A 25226-nucleotide genomic window follows, 5' to 3' on the forward strand; every position below is an offset into this window, starting at 1 on the left:
TGTAGTCTTTCACCATACCTATTCAATCTGTACACTGAGCAAATAATACGAGAAGCTGGACTATATGAAGAAAAACGGGGCATCAGGATTGGAGGAAGACTCATGAACAACCTGTGTTATGCAGATGACACAACCTTGCTTGCTGAAAGTGAAGAGGACTTGAAGCACTTACTGATGAAGATCAAAGACCACAGCCTTTGGTATGGATTGCACCTCAACATAAAACAAAAATCCTCACAACTGGACCAATGAGCAACATCATGATAAACGGAGAAAAGATTGCAGTTGTCGAGGATTTCCTTTTACTTGGATCCACAATCCACAGCCATGGATTGTGGATCAGTCAAGAATCAAAAGACGCATTACACTGGGTAAATCTGCTGCAAAGGACCTTTTTAAAGTGTTGAAGAGCAAAGATGTCACCTTGAAGACTAAGATGCGTGTGACCCAAGCCATGGTATTTTCAATCACATCATATGCATGTGAAAGCTGGACAATGCATAAGAATTGACGCCTTTGAATTGTGGTGTTGGCAAAGAATATTGAATATACCATGGACTGCCAAAAAAAACGAACAAATCTGTCTTGGAAGAAGTACAGCTGGAATGTTCCTTAGAGGCAAGGATGGAGAGACTGCATCTTACATACCTTTGGACATGTTGTCAGGAGGGATGAGTCCCTGGAGAAGGACATCATGCTTGGCAGAGTACAGGGTCAGCAGAAAAGAAGACCCTCAACGAGGTAGACTGACACCATGGCTCCAACAACGAGCTCAAGCATTAACAGTGATTGTAAGGATGGCTCAGGAGCTGGCAGCATTTCGTTCTGTTGTGCATACGGTCACTATGAGTCAGAATCGACTCAATGGCACCTAACAACGTTAGGTCCACAACAAAGGGTTAGGTGGTCAGATACATACGATGAGAAACACTATACGCTCCACGGAACTCTTGGGGATTCATAACATTTATTACTAAAGGCTACGAAAGATGTTTTGCAATAAAGAAATCAACATTGATAGTGCACCAGAGCCGAGTCCAAAAATAAATCCACATATATTTGTGGGAATCTATTACATGATAAAAGTGGCATTTCGATCGAGAGTGGAGAGGATGAAATTTGTCAAAAAAGATGTTATGCACTTCTTTGTTAAGCAAAAGTTAATATGATAAGCAAAAGTGAATAACCATAACACACGAAAAGAATTTTAAGTCAATAGCAAAATCATGAACGACCTAGGTAATTTTTTAAAAAATGGCCAATAAACGTGATTGGGAAGTTGAGAGAAGAAATAAAAAAGGGTCAATAAACATACGAAAAAATGTTCAATTTCAATACTAATCCGAGAAATGTAAAGTACAATAAAATTTTTTTAAAGTTTTATGACTAGAAATAATTAAAAATATTGATCACACATAGTGTGACAAAAATATGGAAAAATAGGTGCTCTTATATATTATAAGTGAAAGTGCAATCTGGTCCTAAATCTTCCTGTAGTCATCCAGGACCTCGTGGTCTCCCCCTTCACATACTGGTAATAGCTATAAACTTTTTTTTAAGTGTGCAGACACTTGGACCATGGGTTAAATTTCAATTCTCAGAACTTATCCACAGAAGTACCAAGATAAATGGAGAAAGGTTTATACAAGGATCATCCATGTAGCCATGCCTGCTACAGGAAGAGGAAAAAAAAAAGCAAGCAAACCTCAAAGCGTATAATAAGAAAGCGATTACATAAATTATGCTACATCAGTACTATGGAATGACATGCATGCAGACTTCCGAGATATGTTATACGTGAACAAGTGATCTTGTTTTTTAATTTACATATATATTCAATATTAAAATATATGTAAACCAAAGGATACAGAGCAAAGAGTGGTTATTTCTGGACAAGTCTACATTATATATATATGTTTCTTTATGGTTTGAATATTTTACAAGTATATGATACTATTGCAATTTAAAAAAATAAGTTTTTTAAAGGAAACTTTTTAAACTTTAACTCAGAATTTCTCAGATCATTTAAGATGAAACTCTTTTTTTCTGAAGACATACCTATTAACACCCTGCAGAAAATAAAGTGCTGTACTCAGTCCCTGCTGTATCCTGGATATACATGTGTATTGCTAGATTGCTTGAGAAATTTGTAAGTTATTATCTCATTTTCCACAACTGCCAACCATTTTTTTATAATTTTACACAAACAAACCTTCAATGTGGAGTCCAAAAGAGACCTGGGCATCTCCCTGTGTTGCACACTAGGCAGAGGGCTCCAAGCCAGCCAGTACTCCGGATTTGTGGTTACAGTACTGCTCCAAAAAGACGTAAAGATGGAATTAAATAGCTCGGACCATAAAGAAATAATTTCTTCAGTAGACACCTAAAGAAATAATTAGATAAGAGAATATCTGAGAAACATTCCATAAGTTGAGGTTTCAGGTCTCTGCATTCTAAGAGCCATCTAAAACCAACATGGGATTGAAGGCTAGCAATCCTATTTTCCCGATCCTCTGCCATCCTGGGTAATCTTGGTCAAGTCACTTAATCTGTGTAAAATGTTATAAAACTAAGATGGCACCTGCTTTTATAAGTTGCATGAGAAAATATCAGTAAAATAACTCACACAAGTATAACATCGGCAAAATAAATAACCAAATAAAGCATTATTATTAAAAAACCTTAAGGCTGCAATAATGATGAAGTTGTATCAATCAGAGTTTATCAGTATTTTCATTTAAGAGTTATTATTAGGGGAGGCTTAAAACACTCTCACAATATATTTTTCAGCAAACAGGAAATAAAAACAAGTATTTTAGCTTCATTTAACTGAAACCAAAGAGAATGATTCTGCGGTGAAAGTTGTAAAATACCCATATAATTATTGCAAAAGAACATTCAAAATTCTCTCCTTGAAAGGTCTTTCAGATAAAACTAGAGTTCTCAATACGGGATTTTGAAATTATTTGTCAGTTAATCAGGTTCTGCCATAAATTCGCCATAGAAAATCTAATCGGCCCATAGTGGAAAGAGCATTTATTCATCTTTTTTTGGCTACTACCTGCTGGTGGTACAGCACAGACCAAAGGTCTCGCAGCTCTTGAGGTGCAACTGGTGTGTGCTTCAGACAAAATGTGATGTGATGCCGTATCTCCTCCTCTGTGTGGGGTTGCTGGCTTTTGCTAGACCTGTTCCAGAGATAAAGAAGGACAGATGGGGGTGGGCTATCAATGAAGTGCTAGAAAACTGCTTAGTATGGAAGATGGAACAAACAGAACTTAAAGTACATTCATTTAAAAACAAGCAACTTCACTGGCAAAAAAAAACCTCATGATTTTCAAGAGTAGAGTTAAAATAGGCAAAGAATCTTCAAGAAGTTTTGGGTTTTCAAAATGGCAGTTGACTCCTCTCTGCCACAGGAACTATTCCCCCTCAAGACAAGCTTGTACTTTGTTTATACACAGAGGTCACACAGAATAAACTACTAAGATATTAGGGTCCCCCAAAGAAAATAACTGCATGGTGGCTTACCTTCTCAGAAAAGCCTGTGTCATAAAATCAGCCATCATTTTGTACTGCCAAAGCACAGCCAGGTACTCCATTGCGGGCCACAGTTGAACACGCCTGGCAAGTTGGATTAAGGAGGTAAAGACTGGCTGGGACAGGGAGGCAGCTTCACTGTGCTTTTTCTCCGAAAAATCCAATGAAATTCCTTTGGCTTTTAGGTCTAAACACTGAGCATTCACAAGATTCTTCAATTCATCTGGACAAAAAGACACATGCTGTATTATAGCATAGTGGTCAAGAGATTCCCAACAGCCAGCTAAGTGAGTGTGGGCAAATTACTTAACCTTAGCTTTGGGTTTCTCATCTTTTAAATGGTGATGTCAGTACATGCAGGATTCTAATGACTGGCTTAAACAACATATGTGAAATTTAGCCCTGTGCCTGTTATCTATTCAATGGTAGTTACACTATATCAAGGAAACATTGGTGGTGTAGTGGTTAAGTGCTACATCTGCTAACCAAAGGGTCAGCAGTTCAAATCCACCAGACACTCCTTGGAAACTCTACCAGGCAGCTCTACTCTGTCCTATAGGGTCACTACGAGTCGGAACTGACTCAATGGCAACGGGTTTGGTTTCTTGGTTTTATATTATACAAAAAAAAAACTAAGGGAAAAACTTCTTGTCTATAGGGCAGAGGATACCCTCACAGCATCTGTCAGCTGGTCAAACTTGAGAACATATTACCTGGGTTGACATCTTCCAGAATATTAGCTCTGAGGACCAATACCCAGGCCTGCAAAAGACTTTTCTTTAATGTCTGCTCAGAAGCAAACACTTGGAGACGACTAATGTCTTCCTGCCATCCATTCTCACCAAGGGCTGGCATCCGCTCCCTGATGGCAAGGGCTTTGCTAAGGACTTTCAATTGTGAAAAGCACTCTACCACCAGCTTGTCCTGAAACAGTAAAACAGAGAAGAGCCTACTATAGAAACGTGGTTCTTTTTAGCAGCCTGTATGTCTGAGAAGAAATTTAACACTTCCAGAAAACATACGGTTTGTTTACTCATACTGCTCTAGAGAGATTTCACAGTAATAAAATTAAAATTCCACATGACCTTTATGGTCTCAAGAATAAAAAAAAATGGTAACACCTAACAAGCCAGTTAACACTACTCATATAATATGCAAGAGTAAAGCTATATAGCAAGGACACGTATAACTAAATGTCAGTTCCCAAGTTCCAGGAGAACTTCAGAAAAGAAGGTCGAATCTTTGTATCTACTACATGCTTTCAGGTGTACCTTAAAAGGAAAGGGTCGTCCCAGGAACTTCTGCAGCTTCTTTATACCAGTGAAGCCACCAGTCGGGCTCCCCAAACAATTCTGAATGTGTTCAGAGACGGTCTGAACCTCCTTATAATATCTTTAAAGGAGAAGAAGGGAAGTAAGGAAACAGGAGAATGGCAGGTAGTAAAAGAAGCTGTTTACATTTTATGTTTTATTTACAATCAGCAACATGCCACAGGAATAAACCAAATAAAGTGAGAAGAAATACAATTTCATTTCTAAACTTTCTCCTAACATCATCAATACCACAGATACTGACACTATGACTCTAAATATGAGTCTTACTTGTCTTCCTGATTCATCAGGAGCCGGGGAATCTGATGGACCAAATGTTTCAAAACCCAGTGCCAATGAAGGGCAAGCAGGGCCAAGCCTGGGGCATCCACTTTTACTGTGTCAGCCATAGTCCAAAACCGGTCCCGCCACTGCACAGAACCCAAGATCTGAAAACAAAGCAAACCAAAGCTGGAATAAACACCTCCCAGTAAAAGACACTCTACACAGAAATCACTTGATAATCAATATTAGCATACACACATGTAAGGTCTAGCTTAAGACTAGGATATCTGCAGGACTTTAAAGCAGACAGAGAAGGCACAGATCTTTCCTCTGAGTACCTGAAGTAGAGTTATTGCTTTAGCGCAAATGGAATTTGGGGGTCATATAGTAAGTGCACAGAGAAGAAAATACCTGGTAATTTGCTCACATAAAGATTACAGCCTAGAAAACCCTATGGGGCAATTCCACTCTGTCCTGTAGGGTCACTATGAGTAAGAACTGACTTCACGGCACTCAACTACAACGACGGAAACTGCATTTATAATTTTTAAGAAACCTGCCAACTTGTCTTACAAAGTAATTGCACTATTTTGTATTCCAACCAGCAATGTAGAAGAGTTCCAGTTGTTCCATATCTTTGTCAATACTTGCTACTGTTAGTCTTTTTAATTTTAGCCATTCTAGTGGTTTCAATTTGCATTTCCTTGAAAGCTAATGAGGCTGCAAATTTTTCAAGTTCTTACTGGGCACTCACATAGCTTCTGTGAAGCATCTATGCAAATTTCTTGCTCATTTTTTAAGTGGGCTGTTTGTCTTATTACTATTAGTTTATATAACTTATGAAGTTTCTCCCAATGTTTTTATTTTCTTGGTATTTAATTTTGATGAAGTCTAATTTATCAAATTTTTCTTTGATGAAGAGTCTTAAGAAATGTTATCTTTAGCTTGTGCAGATTTCCTCCTTTGTTTTCTTTTAGATGGTTCATCGTTTCAGCTATGATCCACTTGAGGTAATTTTGTATATAACGTGAGGTAGAGGTAAAGGCTCATTTTTACTTTAAATGGACATCTAGTTGTCCACTGCGATTTGTTAAAGAGACTATTTTTCCCCGTTAAATTACCTCTGCATATACGGCAAAACTTGGTTGACCATATACATAAGGGTCTATTGCTGAACTCTCTTTTTTGTTTCACCAGTCTATATGCCTATCCTTATGACAATACCACACTGTCTACATTAGTGGTTCCCTTCGGGGTTTCATGAGATCCACACTATTTTTATAATATTTTATGATTTTGCCTTTTTCACTGTACTGCCATTTGCACTGATGGTACAAACAAAAGGAGGACTGAGACAAACTGTGACTGAGTATTTGGTAGACATTACATTGAAAATGACTTAAGTCAATCTGTTTCTTAAAAAAAAAAAAAACTGAGAATATTTGTTGCTAATAAAATACAAGCTTTCAAGCAAAAACTATTCTATATTGGAGCTTGACAACTTCCAAGACTTTTCTGGTGGTTTACAGTAATTTTGTGACTTTTTCAATATTGAAAAATGAAATGTGTCAACATGGGAAGATTTGATAACTCAGTGAACAATATTTTCCAGATCACTAATGCATGAGTTACAAACACATGCAAAGGTAAAACTCCACCAAAACACAAACTAGAGCAATGGGTTTTAATGAGTGACAAGTCAGTGATATTTTATTCAGATTCCACATTACAAGTAACCTTTACCATTTGTTGAGTTGTGATGTAGTATCAAAGAGGAATATTCACAATTTCATGAAATGGCTATTAAAATATTCCTCCTTTTCCAAACCTCATCAACTATGTAAAGGCCAGATTTTCTTCACAAACTTCAACCTAAACAACATATTCCAAGAGACTGAATACAGAATTGGCTTTCTTCTGTTAAATCAGACATTAAAGAGATCTTAAAAAATGACTGAACAGTGCCATTCTTCTCACCAATTTTTGTTTTGAAAAAGTTATTTTTTATTAAGAATATTTTCATATTAACATGAAATGGGTTTGTGATAGTATTTCTTTTAAATATAATCACATAAACAAAAGCTCTACGGAAAGTTTACTCTAGCTTATTGAATAATCTGATACAAAACTCAATTTAACTCATATGTGACAATGATTTCTAAGAAGAGTTAAGTAAACTAAAGTATAACTGTTAAAACCCAAATATCCACCAAAAAGTAACTGGACAAATTGTGGCATACACATCTAATACAGTAAAAATGAATAAACTATTGATACATGGAACAATACGGATGAATCTCAAAATAACTATGCTGAAGTGAAAGATGCCAGACAAAAAAAGAATATATACTGAATGATTCTACTTATATAAAATGCCAGAAATGCAAAGTAATCTACAGGAACAGAAGCTAGGTCAATGGTTGCCTGTTTGCAGTGTGGGGGAAGGAAAGAAGGAAGGACTATAAAAGGGTTGAGGAAACTTTTGGGGGTGATGGATATGTTCACTGTGTGAATCAGCCAGTTTCATGGGTATGTATATACGTGTGCGTGTATATATTGAAACTTGTGAAATTGTACACTTTAAATATATGCAGTTTATTATATGTTAATTATACCTCGATAAAGCTTTAAAATATAAATGTGTGTTTAAAACTATTAAGAATAGTTAAATATCTCAAATAACACTGGACATATAAGAACAACATTGAAGTTAGTCCTGCCCCTAAGGGCCTTTGTATCAAAAGAAATGCTCTAGTTGTAGATTAAAATAAAAGCAAGCACGTTTCCTCACCTCATTGACACTGGCATCTGACACCGTCCCCTGGGATGACTGTACCCACAGCAGGATTAATGCATCACAAAGTTCAAAAAAAGCAGCAAGATTGACCACAATTTCATGGGGCAGGCTGTGATAGCTCTCTGGATCTTAGAGTTGACATAAATAAAAACATTTCATCAGACTTAATTAATCTCTGGGCATGTTCTAAATAAACTGAAATAATAATATCCTCAGTACAAAGGTCAATTTCTCTTTTGCTGTCTCAGATAACAAAACTGAATGTCAATTTTTTGCCAATTATTAAAGTTAGTAAATGAGGCAAGTACATCTACGGATATTCATATTGTCTTAAACAAAAATGCAAGGTGAGCAATAATAGGTATTTTATATAAGTATTTGTTTAAACACAAAGCAAAAACTAAGTGTATATAAATGTTTGGATGAATTAGGTAACAGACAAATGAGATACAAGAAGATAGCAAGAAAACTACTATTAACAGTAGTTGCTGCCAAGGGCGGACTTTTTCTGTTTTTCCACTTTTTTTATATAGCTTGAAATTTTTACATCAAGCACAATTATCTTTTTTAATTTAAAAAAACAGAAAGGAAGGGGAAAGAACCAAGACCGAACGCCTATGAACGTGCACTTTATGAGCCAACAAACCTAGGTTTCAAGTTCTGGCTCTGCTACTTGCTAGAGACATGACCTTGAGCAACTCTGTTCCTCCCTTTCCTCATTCATGACATGGGGGCGGTATTTCCCACCTCATAGGGTTGCTATAAAAAGTAAATGATATCCAAGAATCAGAGAAGGAACTGGACTATAGGACTAGTCATGTCTATGAACCATGGCCTCCTCTACACTGTGAGTTAAGAACTATATGGTGTCCGGTTACTACTACCAAATCTTCTGATAGGGGTCACAAAAGCTGGATCTTGGTAGAAAGGGAGAAAAATGTGGAACAGAACTTTAAATTCTCAAGGAATCCAGACTTACTGGGCCCATTTAGACTGGAGAAATCCCTGAGACTGCTGCTGAGGTACTCTTTAAGCCTTGAACCAAAATTATCCACTGAAGTCACCTCTTGACTAAATAGCAGGTTAACTCAAAAAGTAAAGAATGTCACCCCTAAGTACTGGCTCTTTTAAAAAATTATCTATATGAGAACAAATGGGCAACAGTTACTCCAAAGCATAGACAAGAAAGTTGGTGGGCAGTGTGGCTAAGTTAATGGGATGGGAACAACTAGAACAGAAATAATGAGAATGTTGACACAATGTGAAGAATGTAACCAATGACACTGAACGTTATGTGCAGAAATTATTGAAGGGGAACCTATCTTGCTATGTATTCTTTCGCAAAAAACACAATAAAACGTTTTTTTTTAAAAAAAGGTAAATGAGATTAAGGACATGTAAAGCATTAAGTTCAGCACCTGGCAGAGTACCAAAACCAAACCCATTGCCATTGAGTCGTTTTCGACTCATAGTGACCCCACAGGACAGAGTAGAACTGCCCCATAGGGTTTCCAAGGAGCAGCTGGTGGATCTGAACTGCCAACCTTTGGTTAGCAGTCCAGCTCTTAACCAGTGTGCCACCAGGGCTCTGGCAGAGAGTAAGTGCCCAGTAAATGTTAGCCATTACTAGTGAGTAAGGGAGTTTGCTTAAAATCAGGCCAAGCAATTAAAAAGGGATCAGTAAAAGGGCAGCAGCTGTAAATATGTCTCTCAACTTCAGCAAATTACGCAATCAGATGCTTAATTGAAGAATACAAGAGGTATATGATCTTACCTTTATGGAATTCAAAGGACATTCTCAAAACACTATTTCTTAACTTTTTGCCACCAAGAGAAACCAAATTTGCTTCAGTAAAAATCCGTTTTTCCCGGTCAAGATATATGATTGTCCTAGAATGAGAAAAATCGATGTAATAAATAGTTACCAGCTGATAATACTTTTCCATCATATCCTCTGCCTGCTGATCCTGGAACCCCTGGAACATCAACTTTGTTCACCCTGTCAATCTACCTCTGCCTCTGCAACTTCTGAATCAGGGATGGAGGTGAAAGTGCTGACAACTAAGGTGTGGGATGGAGGACAGACGGTGGAGAAAGATGGTGGAGGCTGCCAGGACTCGCTGTTGCTCTGCCATGAGCTGACAAACTGCACTGTGAACTCTTAAAACTGGCCATTATGAAATTGACCTGTGAGGCTAGAAGTTACCCGGTGGCGAGAAAGGGGAAGTTATTGGGAGAGGCGCTGAGGGGGCCTCTGAGGTGCTAGCACACACCATCTTGGTGGGTTCACTGTGGAAAAACTCATCAAACCCATACACTCATTATTGGTGACTTGTCTATATGTTATACTTCAATTACAAAGTTATTTTTAAAAATGTGTTTCACTGATGGCCAATTAAAAAACACTACAGGTCATTACAGTAAAGACTGAGGAAAGGCTGGTTTTAAATGATAATTGTGTACATTTTTATGTGAGTGTGTATGTAAGTATACAGGTGCTACGTCTGTCTCCAACACTGGAGGACGGAAAATAATATGCACAGACAGATGGCTGAGGAATGCACATGCAAGAGAAGAAGTAGGTGAAAGAAGGGGGAGTTGCTGGGAGTCACAAACACAGTGGTATATATGACTATCTTCTGATAAAGGCTTACCATCAACTAATAAACCCCACCATTAATGCTATGATAGTTTATCTGTCACAGCACCCTGTTAATATACTAAGAACCTGCAATATTTGCAGGCTTCCTGACATTACAGTCACAACGATTTCACTGAGTGCAGAACACAAAGGGAAAAGTGGTGATGGGAAGACAATCATACCTAATGCCTCGCCACTTCGCAGGTTCACATCCCGTTGCCATCGAGTCAATTCCGACTCACAGCGACCCTTTAAGACAGGGCAGAACTGCCCCACTGGGATTCCAAGGAGCGGCTGGTGGATTCAAACTGCCAGACTTTTTGTTAGCAGCTGAAATTTTAACCACTGTGCCACGAGGACTCCCAGGTCCACACACATAAGCTATACTTGACAATGTCTTAAAAAAGGTATAACCTGCAAAACCATAGTGAGGTAAACCATACTTAGAGCAGCAGACTTCACCTACCTGTTTGCAACAGATTCTAAAAGGGCAAAGAGCTGCTCAGACTGGTCCGTTTGTGGGTCAAAGTCCATGGAATTTCTAATCATGTCCAGAGCCTGAATATTCCATCGGGGATCCAAAGGGATCACAAATTCCTCTAGTAGAAAAAAAAAAAAAAAAAAGAATTTTGTGCTAAAACTCCTTGCCTGGCGTATTTCAGTTGAATGTTTTATTTTATTTTGATCACATCAGTCCTGATGGGGATGAGGCAGAACGGGAAAATGATGTTACTAGATACTAGAAGGGTTCAACAACTTTTACCCTATTTCCTTTTCAAATGCAAAATATCTACTAGTCCTGAAAATGTATACCATTGCGGGATATAAAGATAACCCCCGTTAGAACATAAACATTACAATCAAGGCATTCACCTGCTCAGGTCCCACTACTGGTCTGAAAAGAATCCACAGGTTTAATTGCCCAATCTATCACTATTAACCACAAAAAAACTAACCGCTGTGGCAGAAATAAATGGGGATAGCTCTTCATTATCTGCTTACAATAAGATAAACAACTCAAGATTATTTGGTTCAAAAGCCATTTCTTTACAGTCAAGTGCCTCCTGCTGCAGCCTTGTACTACTCCTTTGGCTCAGATATGAAACCTCTTTTGCAAAGAACCAGTGAGAAGACTTTAACCTTCTCCAAAGATTGTGAAGACCAATCTCTGGACAGGGTTAGAGACAGGGAAACAAGACAAAAACGATAGCAGCACTAATTTGAAGTTGGCGGGGCAGGATGGTACAGTGGTCCACTTCAGTTTTCAAAAGCATCCACCAGAGTACAACGAGGGCCTACTGTGGACAGCAAAGGAGCCCATGTTCTAAAGTCCAATAAGAAAAACACACCTACACAATGGAAAAGAAGGTGAAGTACAGTCAATGTGTTCAAACAGTGGACAAGAAATATCTGCTGAAAAAGGAACCTGCTACTGTCTCTAGAACTGTTCTCCCAAAGACCACAATCCTTTCATAACTGGAAATCCTTAATTTAGTTCAGCCACAACCTGACTACCACAGTAGTTTTCTCTGTGTTTGATTTCTTCCCAACCATTCACCCCATTACCTTTACTGTACATAAGTAATTGGTTGAACAGCAAAGGATTTTTTTGCCCCTATTTTCCTTAGTAATGCTATGTTCAATCAAATTATATTGTTCTATTCTAGTAAATAAGTTTGCTCTACTATTCCTTATTTAAAAAATAGAAATCCTGAATACCTCACTTGATTAGATAGCTGGGATGCCCATTTCTTTTATCATTATAGATTTTAAAACTTTGTTGTTAAGGCTTTGTAACTTTGATCATTGAAGTTTTACATTTTCTGAAGAAATTGATCCTGTATATTTTTCCCTTCAGCTCAAATAGCTCATGGTTCAAATCTCTTCCTGTTAACAGTACTAATAAATCACACAATGTTGTAAGCGGAAGGGATGTCGGAGAAGTAAGAGTTTAGATTCCCCATTTTTCAAATGTGGGCACGAGTCATTTCCAGGCGAAGTCGGGACCAGAGCCAGCCTTCAGCTCCCATGTTCTCTCCACAACGTGTGTATCAACAGCCTCTTTCAAAAGCTGAAGGATAAACAAATAATTGCAAAGAAGCATAATTTGCATCTCTGTACTTGAGCCTTCTTGCAAACACTGTTTTTTTTGTTAGGGTGGGAGCTCGGAGAGGTCTTTTTCCCATGGAACTCAATGGATGCCTTTTCAGAACGGTGCTGAGAGTTAGAAACCAAAGGTACAGTACCTGTTATATTTGGTTGCAGTATTTTGATGACATTACTGACCCCAGCCGAGAGAGAATTTGAATAAAATTTCCTAAGAGATGCAGCACTGGCTTCCAAATGAATCCGTATTGACTCTGTGGAGGAAGGAAAAGCAAAGGTCAGTATCTAAAGCAATGCTGTATGACTGCACTTTCCGCAATGATGAAAATGTTCTATAGTTGTGCTGTCAGACAGAGAACCCACTAGCCGTGTGTGATTACTAAGCACCTGAAATGTGACTAGTGCAACTGAGGGACCCACTTTTAGATTTTATTTTTCATTAACTTATGCTGAGATTTCAGTAGCCACCTGTGCCCAGTGACTACTGTACCAGACAGTACAGATAAGAATATGCATACGAGCTCTCTCTACACGCATGTGAGCAGATAACCATATATGCCACTCAATAATATGCCTTCAACAAGTTCTCATGGGACAGAAAGGCTCAAGTAAACTCAATTACTGTCATTAGCAATTTCTACCAGTAAATTTCATGTCTTGTACTTCTGCAGCCCAAGTAATATTGCTGTTATCATGTTCCCTCTTAGAAAGAAAAAATACTGAGAAACTAAGACAACTTGGAGAACCAGAACTGAAATAAGATTAGAATCTTAAGCACTTTTAGTGGAAGTGAAATTAACAAAAACAACACTTTACCCAGATAAAATAGTTGTGTAGCAGTATTACAACAAAAAAGCAAGATGTTCAAAATATATAAAGTAATATTAATATAGTACCTTCCTTTTGAATGTGATAGAAATATGGACTGATTCTAAGATGGGGAAGAAAGGTTTTCTTGTGATACATTTCTAAGGGCAGACTTGTTTCTTAATTTTTTTTTTTAACAGTGACACAAATAGTGATGATAAGTCACAAAGTTCTTGCTAGGGGATCTCTGAGATGTCATTTTAACAGTGCAGCCACAGAACAACACAGCTGCGGAAGTACTGACACAGGACTGTTGTTGTTATTAGGTGTCATCAAGTTGGTTCTGACTCACAGCGACCCTATGCACAACAGAACAAAAACACTGCCCGGTCCTACACCATCCTCATAATCATTGCTACGCTTGATCCCTCTGTTTCAGCCGCTGGGTCAGTCCATCTTGTTGAGGGTCTTCCTCTTTTTCACTGGCCCTCTACTTTACCAAGCATGATGTCCTTCTCCAGGGACTGATCCCTTCTGATAACATGTCCTGAGTATGTGAGATGTAGTCTCACCATCCTCGCTTCTAAGGACCATTCTGGTTGTACTTCTTCCAAGATGAGTGTACATGTACTTGTATACAGGATAAGTGTACATAAATTACCTCATTATACAAATTAAGCTTTTCTACTCACCAAGCCCCTGAGGTATATTCTTGGCTAAATGATAAAGCCATTTAACTCTGAGCATCCAATCCTGATTGGTTGCTCTTTCTATGAGCAATCTAACAGCCATGGCCAGAACATTCGGTTCATCGATCCAATATGTATTCACTTCGACTGCACTGAATTTCAGATTCTCAGGATTGGAGGACTGCATAATTTTTTCTAAGTCTTGCAAGGTAAGAGGCTGGCTCCTGAAATTCATTGAAATGAGCAAAGTTAGTGTTAGAATAACTTTGTGTTTCACATTTCCAAGAACCAAGAAAATTATTTTACAAATAATGGATCACAGAGGTAATGGGGGAAAAATGAGTCCCCCACAAATGACGATTAAAACATACAGCTAATAAATGGGGAGCCACATTGAACAGTAAAACCATGGCAGCTGGATAAGAGTAGACCACATAACGTTCTGGTTGAATATGTTGGGTCATGGCCATTATCAGCAAAGACAAAAACTAGTCAAGGTGCCAGAGAGACACATTCACTTGAGTTTCCACTGACCTTGCCCAGCTGCTGGTTGTCATGCTCATCCTGTTGAGGCAATATGCTAAGATCTGTCCATCACTTCGGACTACAGAGAGGTGAGAATCTTCAGTAGCAAAGAGAGCTGAGGGCAGAGAATCTGGCCATAGTCCCAGGGCAAGAATGGAGTTACCCCAGGTTTCATGTGCTCGCAGAGAAGAAACATGTTTCTCCAGTAATGCCTGTACAAGCTGGCAGGAGACAAAAACACACACCAAGATATAAGTGCCATTATTACCAGAAAACTACCAGACCGTGTAATAACAGTTTTCTAGGTCCTATGTGAGCATCTCACAATAGCCCTCATATACATTCTTCAGTGTACAACACCACAGTTAAATCCTACTTTTTCTGATGACCATTGTTTCATGTAAGAAATATTTATATCTGAGCAATTTTCCAAGAAAGTAACTGGACACCAGATGTCTATTAGCAAACTGCAGTGGTCAACTCTCTTAGACCATTAAAGTTGCCATCTATAAAAAGAATTTCCTTCTGGTCAATAATGTGGTACATTATAACTTAAACAGCTGTTGGAAACACTTCATGGTACCTTCCGGTTTGCTGGTGAATGCTGGGAACAGACGTATACTTCCCAGCATGCTTCAGAAAAGGCTTTATCCAAACTCATTCCTTGCTGCAGATACTGGACAATGAGTATGGCTGTCTGAATCAGAGTTGACACTGAAGACACTGGAGTACCTATAAAGAAAAAATATTGTACCCAAGACTACTCCCCTGAGATAATCTTTAAACCTTAACCCCAAAAATAGCCCCTAAAGTTTTCTTAAAATCGAACAATAGTCTAGCTTAACTAGTAAAAAAAAAAAAAAAAAAAAAAAGGCCTGCCTTGAGTATTATGCTCTTTTAAGAACTATCTTTATGGGATCAAAGTGACAACAGCAACTCAAAGATTAGATAGCAACCTTAGCGAACAGTGAGTTTATTAATGGCAGAGGAACAACTCAGAAAAGGAGGGTGAGAACAGTTGTACAACTCGAGGAATATAATCAATGTCACTGAATGGTACATTTGGAAACTGTTGAATTGGTATATGTTTTGCTGTGTGTATTTTCAAGAAAATAAATACAATTAAAAAAAAAAGAAAAAACACTGCCATCTATGAACAATTAGATTCTATAAAATCTCCAATGAAATAGATAAATTCCACCTTTAGATCAAACCTTCTTCCACTCAACTCTACCCAGATTATGGTTTTAGAACATCTAAGTGGACTCTAGGGTCTTCCTAGGGCACAGTGGACTTGTGGAAACATTCATATTACTTCCCTCTTATTCTCCTTCTCTATCTGCAGTATATTGTGGTGAAGTGACCAGATGACTCATTCACAGGTGTGATAAACCCTCATCACACATCTTTAATCTAATACTGAAGACCTGAAGGTGACAAAGTGAGCATGACCTCATAAAAGACCATGGCTTTGAAATCCAACACTCCTACTTTTAAATCCAAATGTCATTATTAATTGTTGCCTTTGACCAGTAGTTCAGTCTCTCTGAGCCTTATCTATAAAATGGAAATACATGCTTTGCAGAACTGATGTGAGAATAAGCAACTAGCACTGTATCTAACACATAGTAGTTATTCAATAAACAGCACTTTGTTTATTATTATTATTGCTCTTTCTTGTATTTTTCAACATTTCAAAGTCATACCTGTCTGTTTTAAACAACTCAAACTTTTCTCTTTATTCCACCTTCAAGAGGCTCAATAATGGCCCTGAATATGAGGGGCAAACTTCATGAATCTCATGCCTAAAGCAGTGTCCCTCAAGGTGTGGAACTCTGAAGCAGCTACCAGAATTACCCGAGGAGCTTCTTAAAAAATATTGATTCTCGTGCCTCTTCCAGAACTGTTCAACACAATCTCTTTGAGGGAAGACAGGAGGCTGGACATCTACATTTTCAACAAGCTTTCCTGGAAATTTCTATTCTGTGTACACTAAATGTAAGAACTCCTGGATGAGCAGTCAAATGGAATAACATATTTCTATTGCTGCTGTTAGGTAACAGCGACTAGGTTCCAACTCATAGTGACCCTGTGTCCAACAAAATGGAATGCTGCCTGGTCTTACGCCATCCTCATAATCATTGCTTTGTTTGAGCCCATTGCTGCAGCCACTATGTCAATCCATCTCATTTGGGGTCTGTCACTTTTTCACTGACCCTCTGCTTTACCAACCATGATAAACTTTCTCCAGGGACTGGTCCCTCCTGATAACATGTCCAAAGTATATGAAATGAAGTCTCGCCACCCTCGCTTCTAAGAAGCATTCTGGCTGTACTTCTTCCCTGACAGACTTGTTCATTCTTCTGGCAGTTCATGGTATGGTCAATATTCTTTGCCAACACCATAATTCAAAGGTGTCAATTCTTCTTCAGTCTTCCTTATTCATTGTCCAGCTTTTACACGCATATGAGGTGACTGAAAATACCGTGGCTTGGATCAGGCACACCTTAGTCCTCAAGGTGACATCTTTGCTTTTCGACATTTTAAAGAAGTCTTTTGCAGCAGATTTGCCCAACCCAATACACTGTTTGATTTCCTGACTACTGCTTCTGTGGGCATTGATTGTGGATTCAAATAAAATGAAATCCTTGACAACTTCAATATTTTCTCCACTTATCATCATGTTGCTTACTGGTCCAGTTGTGAAGATTTTTGTTTCCTCTATGTTAAGGTGGAAACCCTGGTGGCGTAGTGGTTAATTGCTACAGCTGCTAACCAAAGGGTCAACAGTTCGAATCCACCAGGCACTCCTTGGAAACTCTATGGGGCAGTTCTACTGTCCTGTAGAGTCACTATGAGTCAGAATTGACTCGATGGCACTGGGTTTGGTTTTGTTATGTTAAGGTGTAACCCATATTGAAGGCTGTAGTGCTTCAAGTCCTCTTCACTTTCAGCAAGCACGGTTGTATCATCTGCATATCACGGGTTGTTAATGAGTCTTCCTCCAATCCTGATGCCCTGTTCTTCATATAGTCCAGCTTCTTGGATTACTAGCTCAGCATACAGACTGTAAGTATGGTGAAAGGATACAACTCTGACACACACCTTTGCTGATTTTAAACCATGCAGTATCCCCTTGTTCTATTCAAACGACTGCCTCTTACAGGTACCACATGAGCACAGTTAAGCGTTCTATAATTCCCAATCTTTGCAAAGTTACCCATATAAATTTCTATAGGACTGAAACTCTACAAAAGCCCAGAAGTCAGGCTCCTCACCTACAACAGCTCCTCGGGTCTCTGTGTGTAGAGCCAAGAGGGTGTCACACACACTGTCCCCCACCAACCCAAGGCTGTGCAGAAGAACTTTCAAATCCAAGTCATCTGGGATGCTCCCATCTCCTTCTCCTGAAATGTAGATTTCAAGCCCACGATTCCTCATAGCTCGGGATATTTCTCCATGAACAGGATCCATTGAGAGAAAAAGCCTAGTAACATAGCAAAGAAAAAAAAAAAAATTAAAATCCCAGTGCAACCAATGTTGCTGTTAAGGAACAACAGGTAAAGGCAAATCTTATGTGGTTCATCTTCAGGGAGTTTAATCAAAGGAGACACCACTAACTCAAAGTTGGCTACCTTTACCTGTACACCATCTTCTATTTCCCAAGTACCTCATTATGACAAATCAGTTTCTCTAATTCTGTTTCCTAAGGAACTATGTATTGTACTTTAAGGAACTATGTATTGTACTTCAAGTGTACCTTTAGTGTTATCTGAGAACTTAAAAAATCCTACTCTCATACATCCCCCAAATAAAGCAGTGTTAATTCATCATTTTAATTCACCTACCAAGAGTAAAAAAGAGAGGAGTATGTTATTCTAAACAATTAGTTTCATATATTTATCTCCACCTGGCCCTCTGCCATCTCACAAATCGGAACTGCTGACTCACCACTGGCCACAACTGCTTCTCCACCAGTCTTTCTTTTCTCACTGAATGGCACCTGCATTCACCCAATTACTCAAGGCAGAAACTTCCAGTGTCGTCCTTGCTCCCTCTTTTTCTCATTCAACAAATTCACTGGCAAGTCTCACTTCTGTGACTACCCTAGCTATAGTTATCACATCATCTCTGGCCTGACAGTTACTTTCAGCTCCTGCAAAATGCTTGTAACCTGGTCTCCTTGCTTCCATACTTCACCAGCAGGTTTACAGGTCACAAAACTTCCACAAGAGAGCTGTCCAGCTGAACTTCCTGCAATGGCAGAAATGTTCTACAGCTGCACTCACCAATCTTGTAGCCATGAACTACATGAATTGTGGACTTGAGCACGTGAATGCAGCTAAGCAACTGAGAAACTAAAACTGTATATATATTTAAATGTGAACAGCCATATCCAATTGGCAAATGGCTATTGTACAGACAGTACAGTTCCAGAGTAATTTTTTAAACCACACATCAGCTCATATCACTCCCTTGATCAAAATCTTTCCATGACTTTTCTCAGAATAATGTGATCTGAGGGGCCAATGCTGCTCCTCAATCTGAAATACTCCCCACCCCCAAGTACTTTCTATCTCAACCTATTAGACTTTTCACAATTTTTTTTCTCATGTACTCCCCTCTCTAAAGTGTAATAGGGCCCACGGAGCCAGGGACCTAGCCTCCCTTGTTTATACCTGTGCCCCAGACCCTATTAGTGCCTGGCAATTAGTAGATTCTGAATAAATTATTAACTACATCAATGAATGGGTGAGCATGTTCATGACATGGTACATGAATATAATATATAAGGAGGTCCTGCCGAATGCCCACCTCTACTATCGAGATTGTAAGATTCTTAGAAAGATAGCTAAGAGGCATAAATACCTGAAATTGGGATTTGGTGTTATCGTGGGAATGGCTCCGTCTATCATTCCTCTCTCACTAACAGTGAGGACACCTCCAGGTTCAAGCAAAGCATTCAAACGATCCAGCACCGACGGGCTACGAGAGGGAGTAGAGATGTGAGCAGGCTGGCCTGCTGCACTGGCCCTGCTCTCCACGCAGGGGCCTCTCGCGGCTCCTGACCCATGCCTCCTTCAAGTACAAGTCACCCTCACCTATGGAACTGTGATCCTTTTCTAGTGTACGTTTCTGCTTTATTCCCCATTCACTACCAAGGCACAAAGCCCAGAGTTTCATACACTATAATTACATAAAATATTTGTTGAACAAATAAAGAAAATGATAGAAGGTTCCTGGAACTATTCCCCTCTCCTTTTTTCCCTCCTTCATTCCTAAACATTATTAAATCTTTTTAAAGGTAAATGGATTTCAATTTGAAACATTCAGAAAAAACCTACATGTAGTAGCCTCCCTTATGTTAAGTGTATATGTTCTGTGCCCTTTTCCTTTCTTGGGGATGAAAAGTGATACACGGATTAATTGCTGTCACCACAATAACACATTTACTAAATGCCTGCCCTGTGTCAGATCATCCCTTTCAAAATCTCCAATAAAGAAGGGCACTTAATGAAAGGAAGATTCCAGACTGACTTGACAGATCCTAACATAAAAAGGCCTAACTCAAAGGCCGTTGTTTAGAAAAATAGTGCAATTTTGCTAGAATATGGCTGAGGGTGTGTTTCTAGCTAAGAAAAACAGTGGATTAAAAATACCAGAACCTCCACCTAAGTTTCTACGCTGACCAGCACATCCCAAATCTCAAAATGGTCTACTCATGATTGTGTATGAGGTTCTTACTTGCAGAAGTTCACATTGTCCATCAGAAGCCAGTCTCCAGACTTCAGGGCCTGAACCAACATGCTGTCAACCCATTCAAACGTGCCGTGGGTGCGACCACTGACTGACTGCATGAGTTTCAACCCAAAGCCCCGGAACTCTTCCACAAGTTTGGCAAACTCTGAAATGTTACAGGCAAGAATCACTATCCACAGCACTTGGTTAGAAACCAAGGCAATCACAAAAATCAAAGCTTATTAAAGGACAGCTACAAACTTCCGGCCCAATTTTGTTTTTAAGTTTCTTATAGAGAAAAGGAGTTTTATTTTTGTTTAAATATTACAATATCAGGTTTGGGGCAAAAAAATACTTCTTAGTGGCTTCCCGAATCAATGGCTAGTTACTCAAGAGTTTACTCTAGGATGATGGAGAAGGTAAATACCCTTGTTTTAGTTCCTTAAGTGGCAGGAGGATGTTTTCTGCCTACTTCTGTATTTGTATTATAAAACTGCTGTAGGTTGTTACAGTGCATTCAATGCTGCTAACCTGGGCTTCTGTCACAGTGAAGGTATCATGTGACTATAGTAATAACTGGTGCTAAATAAATAAAGCACTATTTGCCTACTGCTTTATAGTTCATATAGCCCTTCCCTAGAAATTTTTTAATCTTCCCTTTCAATCTTTTTTTTGTTGGAAATTGTTTTATGACCCTTTTTCATATCACAAAGTAATACATGTTGGACTCCTCCTCCTAGCTGTGAGGAAATAACAAGGTTCACAATTCATGTCCCACTGTTAGCAGTTAGAAAACAGGGCAAATATATGAAACAATGCTTTCAGAAACGGAACAGGCTGTGATCCTGGAAGGAAGAGAAACAAAGAAGGTGAAGTCAGGTGATGGTCCTGGATTTCTGGAGGCAATTCCTAGACTCCAGGACGGGGAGAAGGAATCCAGATTTCAGAGGTCTCACTGAGTTGAAGCAGACTGGAGTCCAGTGAGGCTGAGGCAGCTGAAGTGAGGGGCAGAGCACTAGAGAGGAGGGAGCTACCCAGAGAAAGAGTTCCAGAAACCTGGATAAGGATTCCTGGAGTCTTTGGCCAAATAACAATCTGCATATAAAGGGCGAAGTTCCGTAACGATGAGCAAAAAAAACTTCCAAGGAAAGGACAATTCCTGGAGTTTACACAGGGCTAGGACTCAATCCAATTTCCACCAGCCAGAGTAAGGAGCTCAAGCTTTGTAAGTAAAGGATGATCATCACCGTGACAGACTCAACCTAAGGGCGTTTACCTGTTACCCCCCCGAGGGGCATGCTCCTCCACACCCAGAAATTTGCACTCTAATATGTTAACTGTACATGACACAGACTGGTGTATTTCTTCCACTTTCTATAATAAATGAATAAACAACTAAACTATCAATTCAGACTCCTAGTCTACAATTTAAAATGCTCTCAATGTCTTTAAAAATTATTTTTTAAAAAAAGTGAAAATAAGCCAACAAAAAATAAAGTTTTATACACAAGTGACTTATCATTATATATCCACAAAATGAACTATAAAGCTCAGCAAGCGATTTCATTCCTGTTTGCTTCTTTAGGAACACCAATCCTAAATACCTCTAGTTCACTTTACTTTCTAATCCAAAGATTCTGAAGTTTTGATTAAAAATCATTAACTTAAAAATTATGGGCATTTCATTTATAAATGTATTACCTGCAAATGGACACTATATAACAAGTATCTGACATGCACATTCAAGCACACATACCTGCCTTGGAATATGAGTTTATTTTATTGTTGAGTCGCTGCATAAGCAATAATACTGCTTCCAGCTTATTGACAATCTCCATCGTGATACCTTTCCCACCTTCTCCAAGACATTTGGGCTTATACATCAGAAGAAAGTGACTCCAGGCTCGCAGCACTACTTCCGCATCATCAGCACTAATAAGGAGGCTGTCCCTTAACAGTGCCCTTACAGTGCCCTCCACCTTCTCTAGCAGCTGCCTCCAAGGGCGTGCAAGATCCACCTGCAATTTCCAGAGCACATGTGTTCATCACACCCTTTGGTCAGTCAAAGGATCTACAGTCACCACCAACACAGAATACCATCCATAGGACCATGGCAATTATTATTTTTTGCCTGAAATTTTGAAGGCAGACAAGTTACCTGCTCAAATCCACCCAAAAGCTCAGTAGTGTCCATTGCACTATTCATAGCCATGATCTTTAACGTGTGGCCAGTAAGGTGTGCCAGAAGCTGCACCAGGCTGGTCTTGCCCACAGAGGCTGGTCCCACAAGAATGACCATCCAGCTCATCTGCACACACTTCATGATCGACTCCAGGGATTGTAACGACTGGTGCAGGAGCGACAGGGGTCGGCGGGATGGGTGAGGAACATAACTGCCACGGGTAAGGATGGAGTAGCCCAGCTGAAAAGACACACCAGTGAGATATCACAAGCGGTCTGGTAGTAGAAGAGAAAAAACCATAGAAAACTGTCAAAGAACAGAGGACGATCTCGCTCCCCTCACCTGTACATCATAGGGGGTGATATGAAATAGCCTGGTTCCTGTATATGGGTTAGAATTTGAGCCAAACACATCCTTGAATACAGTAATGACCTAAAGGAAGAAGATGATGCAATCAAAACACAAATCACTCCACCAAATTCTTAGCCAAACCTTCTAGAATGAATTATTTCTAGAAAACATGCATAATGCTATGAGTCACAATATTCTGAGAACACTAGTCACCATTTTAGTAGCCTTCTGTATTTTCTATTATAAAAAAGTATAGACTACATTTAATTCTTCAGAATGCAGGGAAACTTTGGCTCAAGAACAGTGTAGTCTCGTATTTCCAAATTTTCTGAGAGTCCAGCAAGGATATACCATAAATTAAAATAAAGCCATGGACACTAAGGTAAACCTAAAGATGAAAAAGGAAGTTGCTGGCATGATTCAAATTGCCACGTAAAAAGAGGACAGAAGATAATAGTGATACGAAGAACAATGACCATTTATTGACCATCTACATCATTTCTGATCCTTATAGCCCTGCAAAATAGATAGCATTTCCATTTTATAGATATGGAAAATTGGATTCATAAATTATGTGATTTGGACACAGTGGGTAAGTGATTTTTAATCTAAACCGGTCTGATTCCAAAAATACCATGTTATTCCTCCAAGTATTTATGTAGGGATGACAATCAGAGTTAGTTCTCTAACTCTAACCAACTGTTTACATGCAGTTATCCTTTTTAAGCAGGAATACTGTTAGAAAACTTCCTGTTAACTCTATTTTCTCTTTGGATTTCTTCAGAGAATCTAAGATGTGTTAGGAGGCAAGGTGAAAAAAAACTTTGTTTCCCATGGCAGGAGGAAAAATTAAAGCCACATAAAACAAATTTACACTGAATTTCAAAACTAAAAAAGCATACTCATATTAATAATTATTAATATACACTGCATTCAAGTCAGAATGAAAATAACAAAGGTAAAATTATAATCAGTGCCAAACAATGCCTATGAGACTAAAAGCAGCTTATGGGAAAGTGTGACCATCATTTACCTCTGGGTCCGGGCAATTTCTGATCTCATACTAAGCCTATGATCTACTCTCCCTGTTACTCCACTAGAGGGTTAAGGTTGCAAATGCTTTCATAATACAGCTGGGTTCATTTGGTTTTATAAAATCATATTTAATTCACCCCAAACTTTCCAACTTTTATAGTCTTTCTCCTATTATTTGAATGCCTCCTTCCTGACATTTTTTCCTCAGGAAACACCTATTTGGTGAATTACAGTAAGTCTGAATTGGAGGAGTGTTGGATCTTCCACACCCTACAGTAATCCACCGTTTGACTAACATAAATTGCCCCATCACTTGCCAATATCTGACCGTAATTAATACCAAAAACTAGAAAATAGATAAACTAAAATACTAGATGATGGCATATAAATTACATCTCAACAAAACTGTTATACTAGCCGCAAACTTTCTCCTAATATAAAGACTGAAGGTCACTTGCAGGTAATAAGTAGGCTGTTTGGCTAGGCTCTGGATACAACATAAAAAGGTATCCCGGCTGAACACAACAGAATGCAAAGTGTGTGAACACTGTGTATGCAACAGGCTAACCACACCTTCTCATTTCAACAAGGAAGTTACCGCTTCTAATGAGTGGATCACTATTTTAATTAATTCGTTTTTCAAACAGCTGTGGTGTAGTAGAAGGAATGCCAGACAAAGTGAAGAAGGCCTGGGTCAGAGGGCCGGCCCTGGCAGCTAGGACCTGTGAGTCACCAGGACGCACCAGGACTCTGAGCCTTAGGTCCTCATCTGAAAGAGATCATGATAGCACCTCCTACATACAGCTCTTATGAGCATCCAGTGAGGCAAAACTTTAAATGCAACGAAGCAAAATGCATGAATAATTATAAGTTAAGTTAGAAGTCAGAAATTCTTGTCATTTTCTATTTTACTATTAAGGGTTATTTTAATTTCCTATTACAGAATAACCTCTCTTTAGCTCTATTTATACTTCCTACAGAGTGACTAGGTGGCCCACATGATTAAGTACTCAACTACTAGCTGAAAAGTTGGCAGTTTCAATCCACCCAGAGGTACCTCAGAAGACACCAAAACTGCTTCCAAAGGGTCACAGCCTTGAAAATCCTATGGAGACGTTCTACTCTGCACACATGGGGTTGCCACTGAGTCAGAACTGACTCAATGGCAACTAATAACAACATATTTCCTATATATTTTCTAATTTGATAGTTATTAAAA

The 25226-nt window shown here is 38.9% G+C and overlaps 1 protein-coding gene across 4 annotated transcripts in view; it reads right to left on the minus strand.

The window, feature by feature from the left end:
- MDN1 (midasin AAA ATPase 1) overlaps positions 1 to 25226 on the minus strand; it is a 180378-nt gene that overhangs the window by 56848 nt on the left and 98304 nt on the right. For all 4 annotated transcript variants that reach the window (XR_002784801.2, XM_010602811.3, XM_023543791.2 and 1 more), the window contains 19 exons: positions 22964 to 23053; positions 22598 to 22861; positions 22196 to 22457; positions 20446 to 20605; positions 19570 to 19686; positions 17979 to 18187; positions 15284 to 15432; positions 14710 to 14921; positions 14179 to 14399; positions 12820 to 12933; positions 11040 to 11172; positions 9707 to 9822; positions 7927 to 8060; positions 5142 to 5299; positions 4812 to 4932; positions 4254 to 4464; positions 3532 to 3763; positions 3062 to 3188; positions 2213 to 2383 (listed from right to left, as the gene is read on the minus strand). Coding sequence is in view for 3 of the 4 variants with exons in the window: in XM_010602811.3 (XP_010601113.2) it covers positions 2213 to 2383; positions 3062 to 3188; positions 3532 to 3763; positions 4254 to 4464; positions 4812 to 4932; positions 5142 to 5299; positions 7927 to 8060; positions 9707 to 9822; positions 11040 to 11172; positions 12820 to 12933; positions 14179 to 14399; positions 14710 to 14921; positions 15284 to 15432; positions 17979 to 18187; positions 19570 to 19686; positions 20446 to 20605; positions 22196 to 22457; positions 22598 to 22861; positions 22964 to 23053 (3201 nt within the window). In the remaining variant the exon portion in view is untranslated. The remainder of the gene's footprint in view (positions 1 to 2212; positions 2384 to 3061; positions 3189 to 3531; positions 3764 to 4253; positions 4465 to 4811; positions 4933 to 5141; positions 5300 to 7926; positions 8061 to 9706; positions 9823 to 11039; positions 11173 to 12819; positions 12934 to 14178; positions 14400 to 14709; positions 14922 to 15283; positions 15433 to 17978; positions 18188 to 19569; positions 19687 to 20445; positions 20606 to 22195; positions 22458 to 22597; positions 22862 to 22963; positions 23054 to 25226) is intronic.

This window comes from Loxodonta africana, chromosome 1 (assembly GCF_030014295.1).
Source record: "Loxodonta africana isolate mLoxAfr1 chromosome 1, mLoxAfr1.hap2, whole genome shotgun sequence".
Taxonomy (NCBI): domain Eukaryota; kingdom Metazoa; phylum Chordata; class Mammalia; order Proboscidea; family Elephantidae; genus Loxodonta; species Loxodonta africana.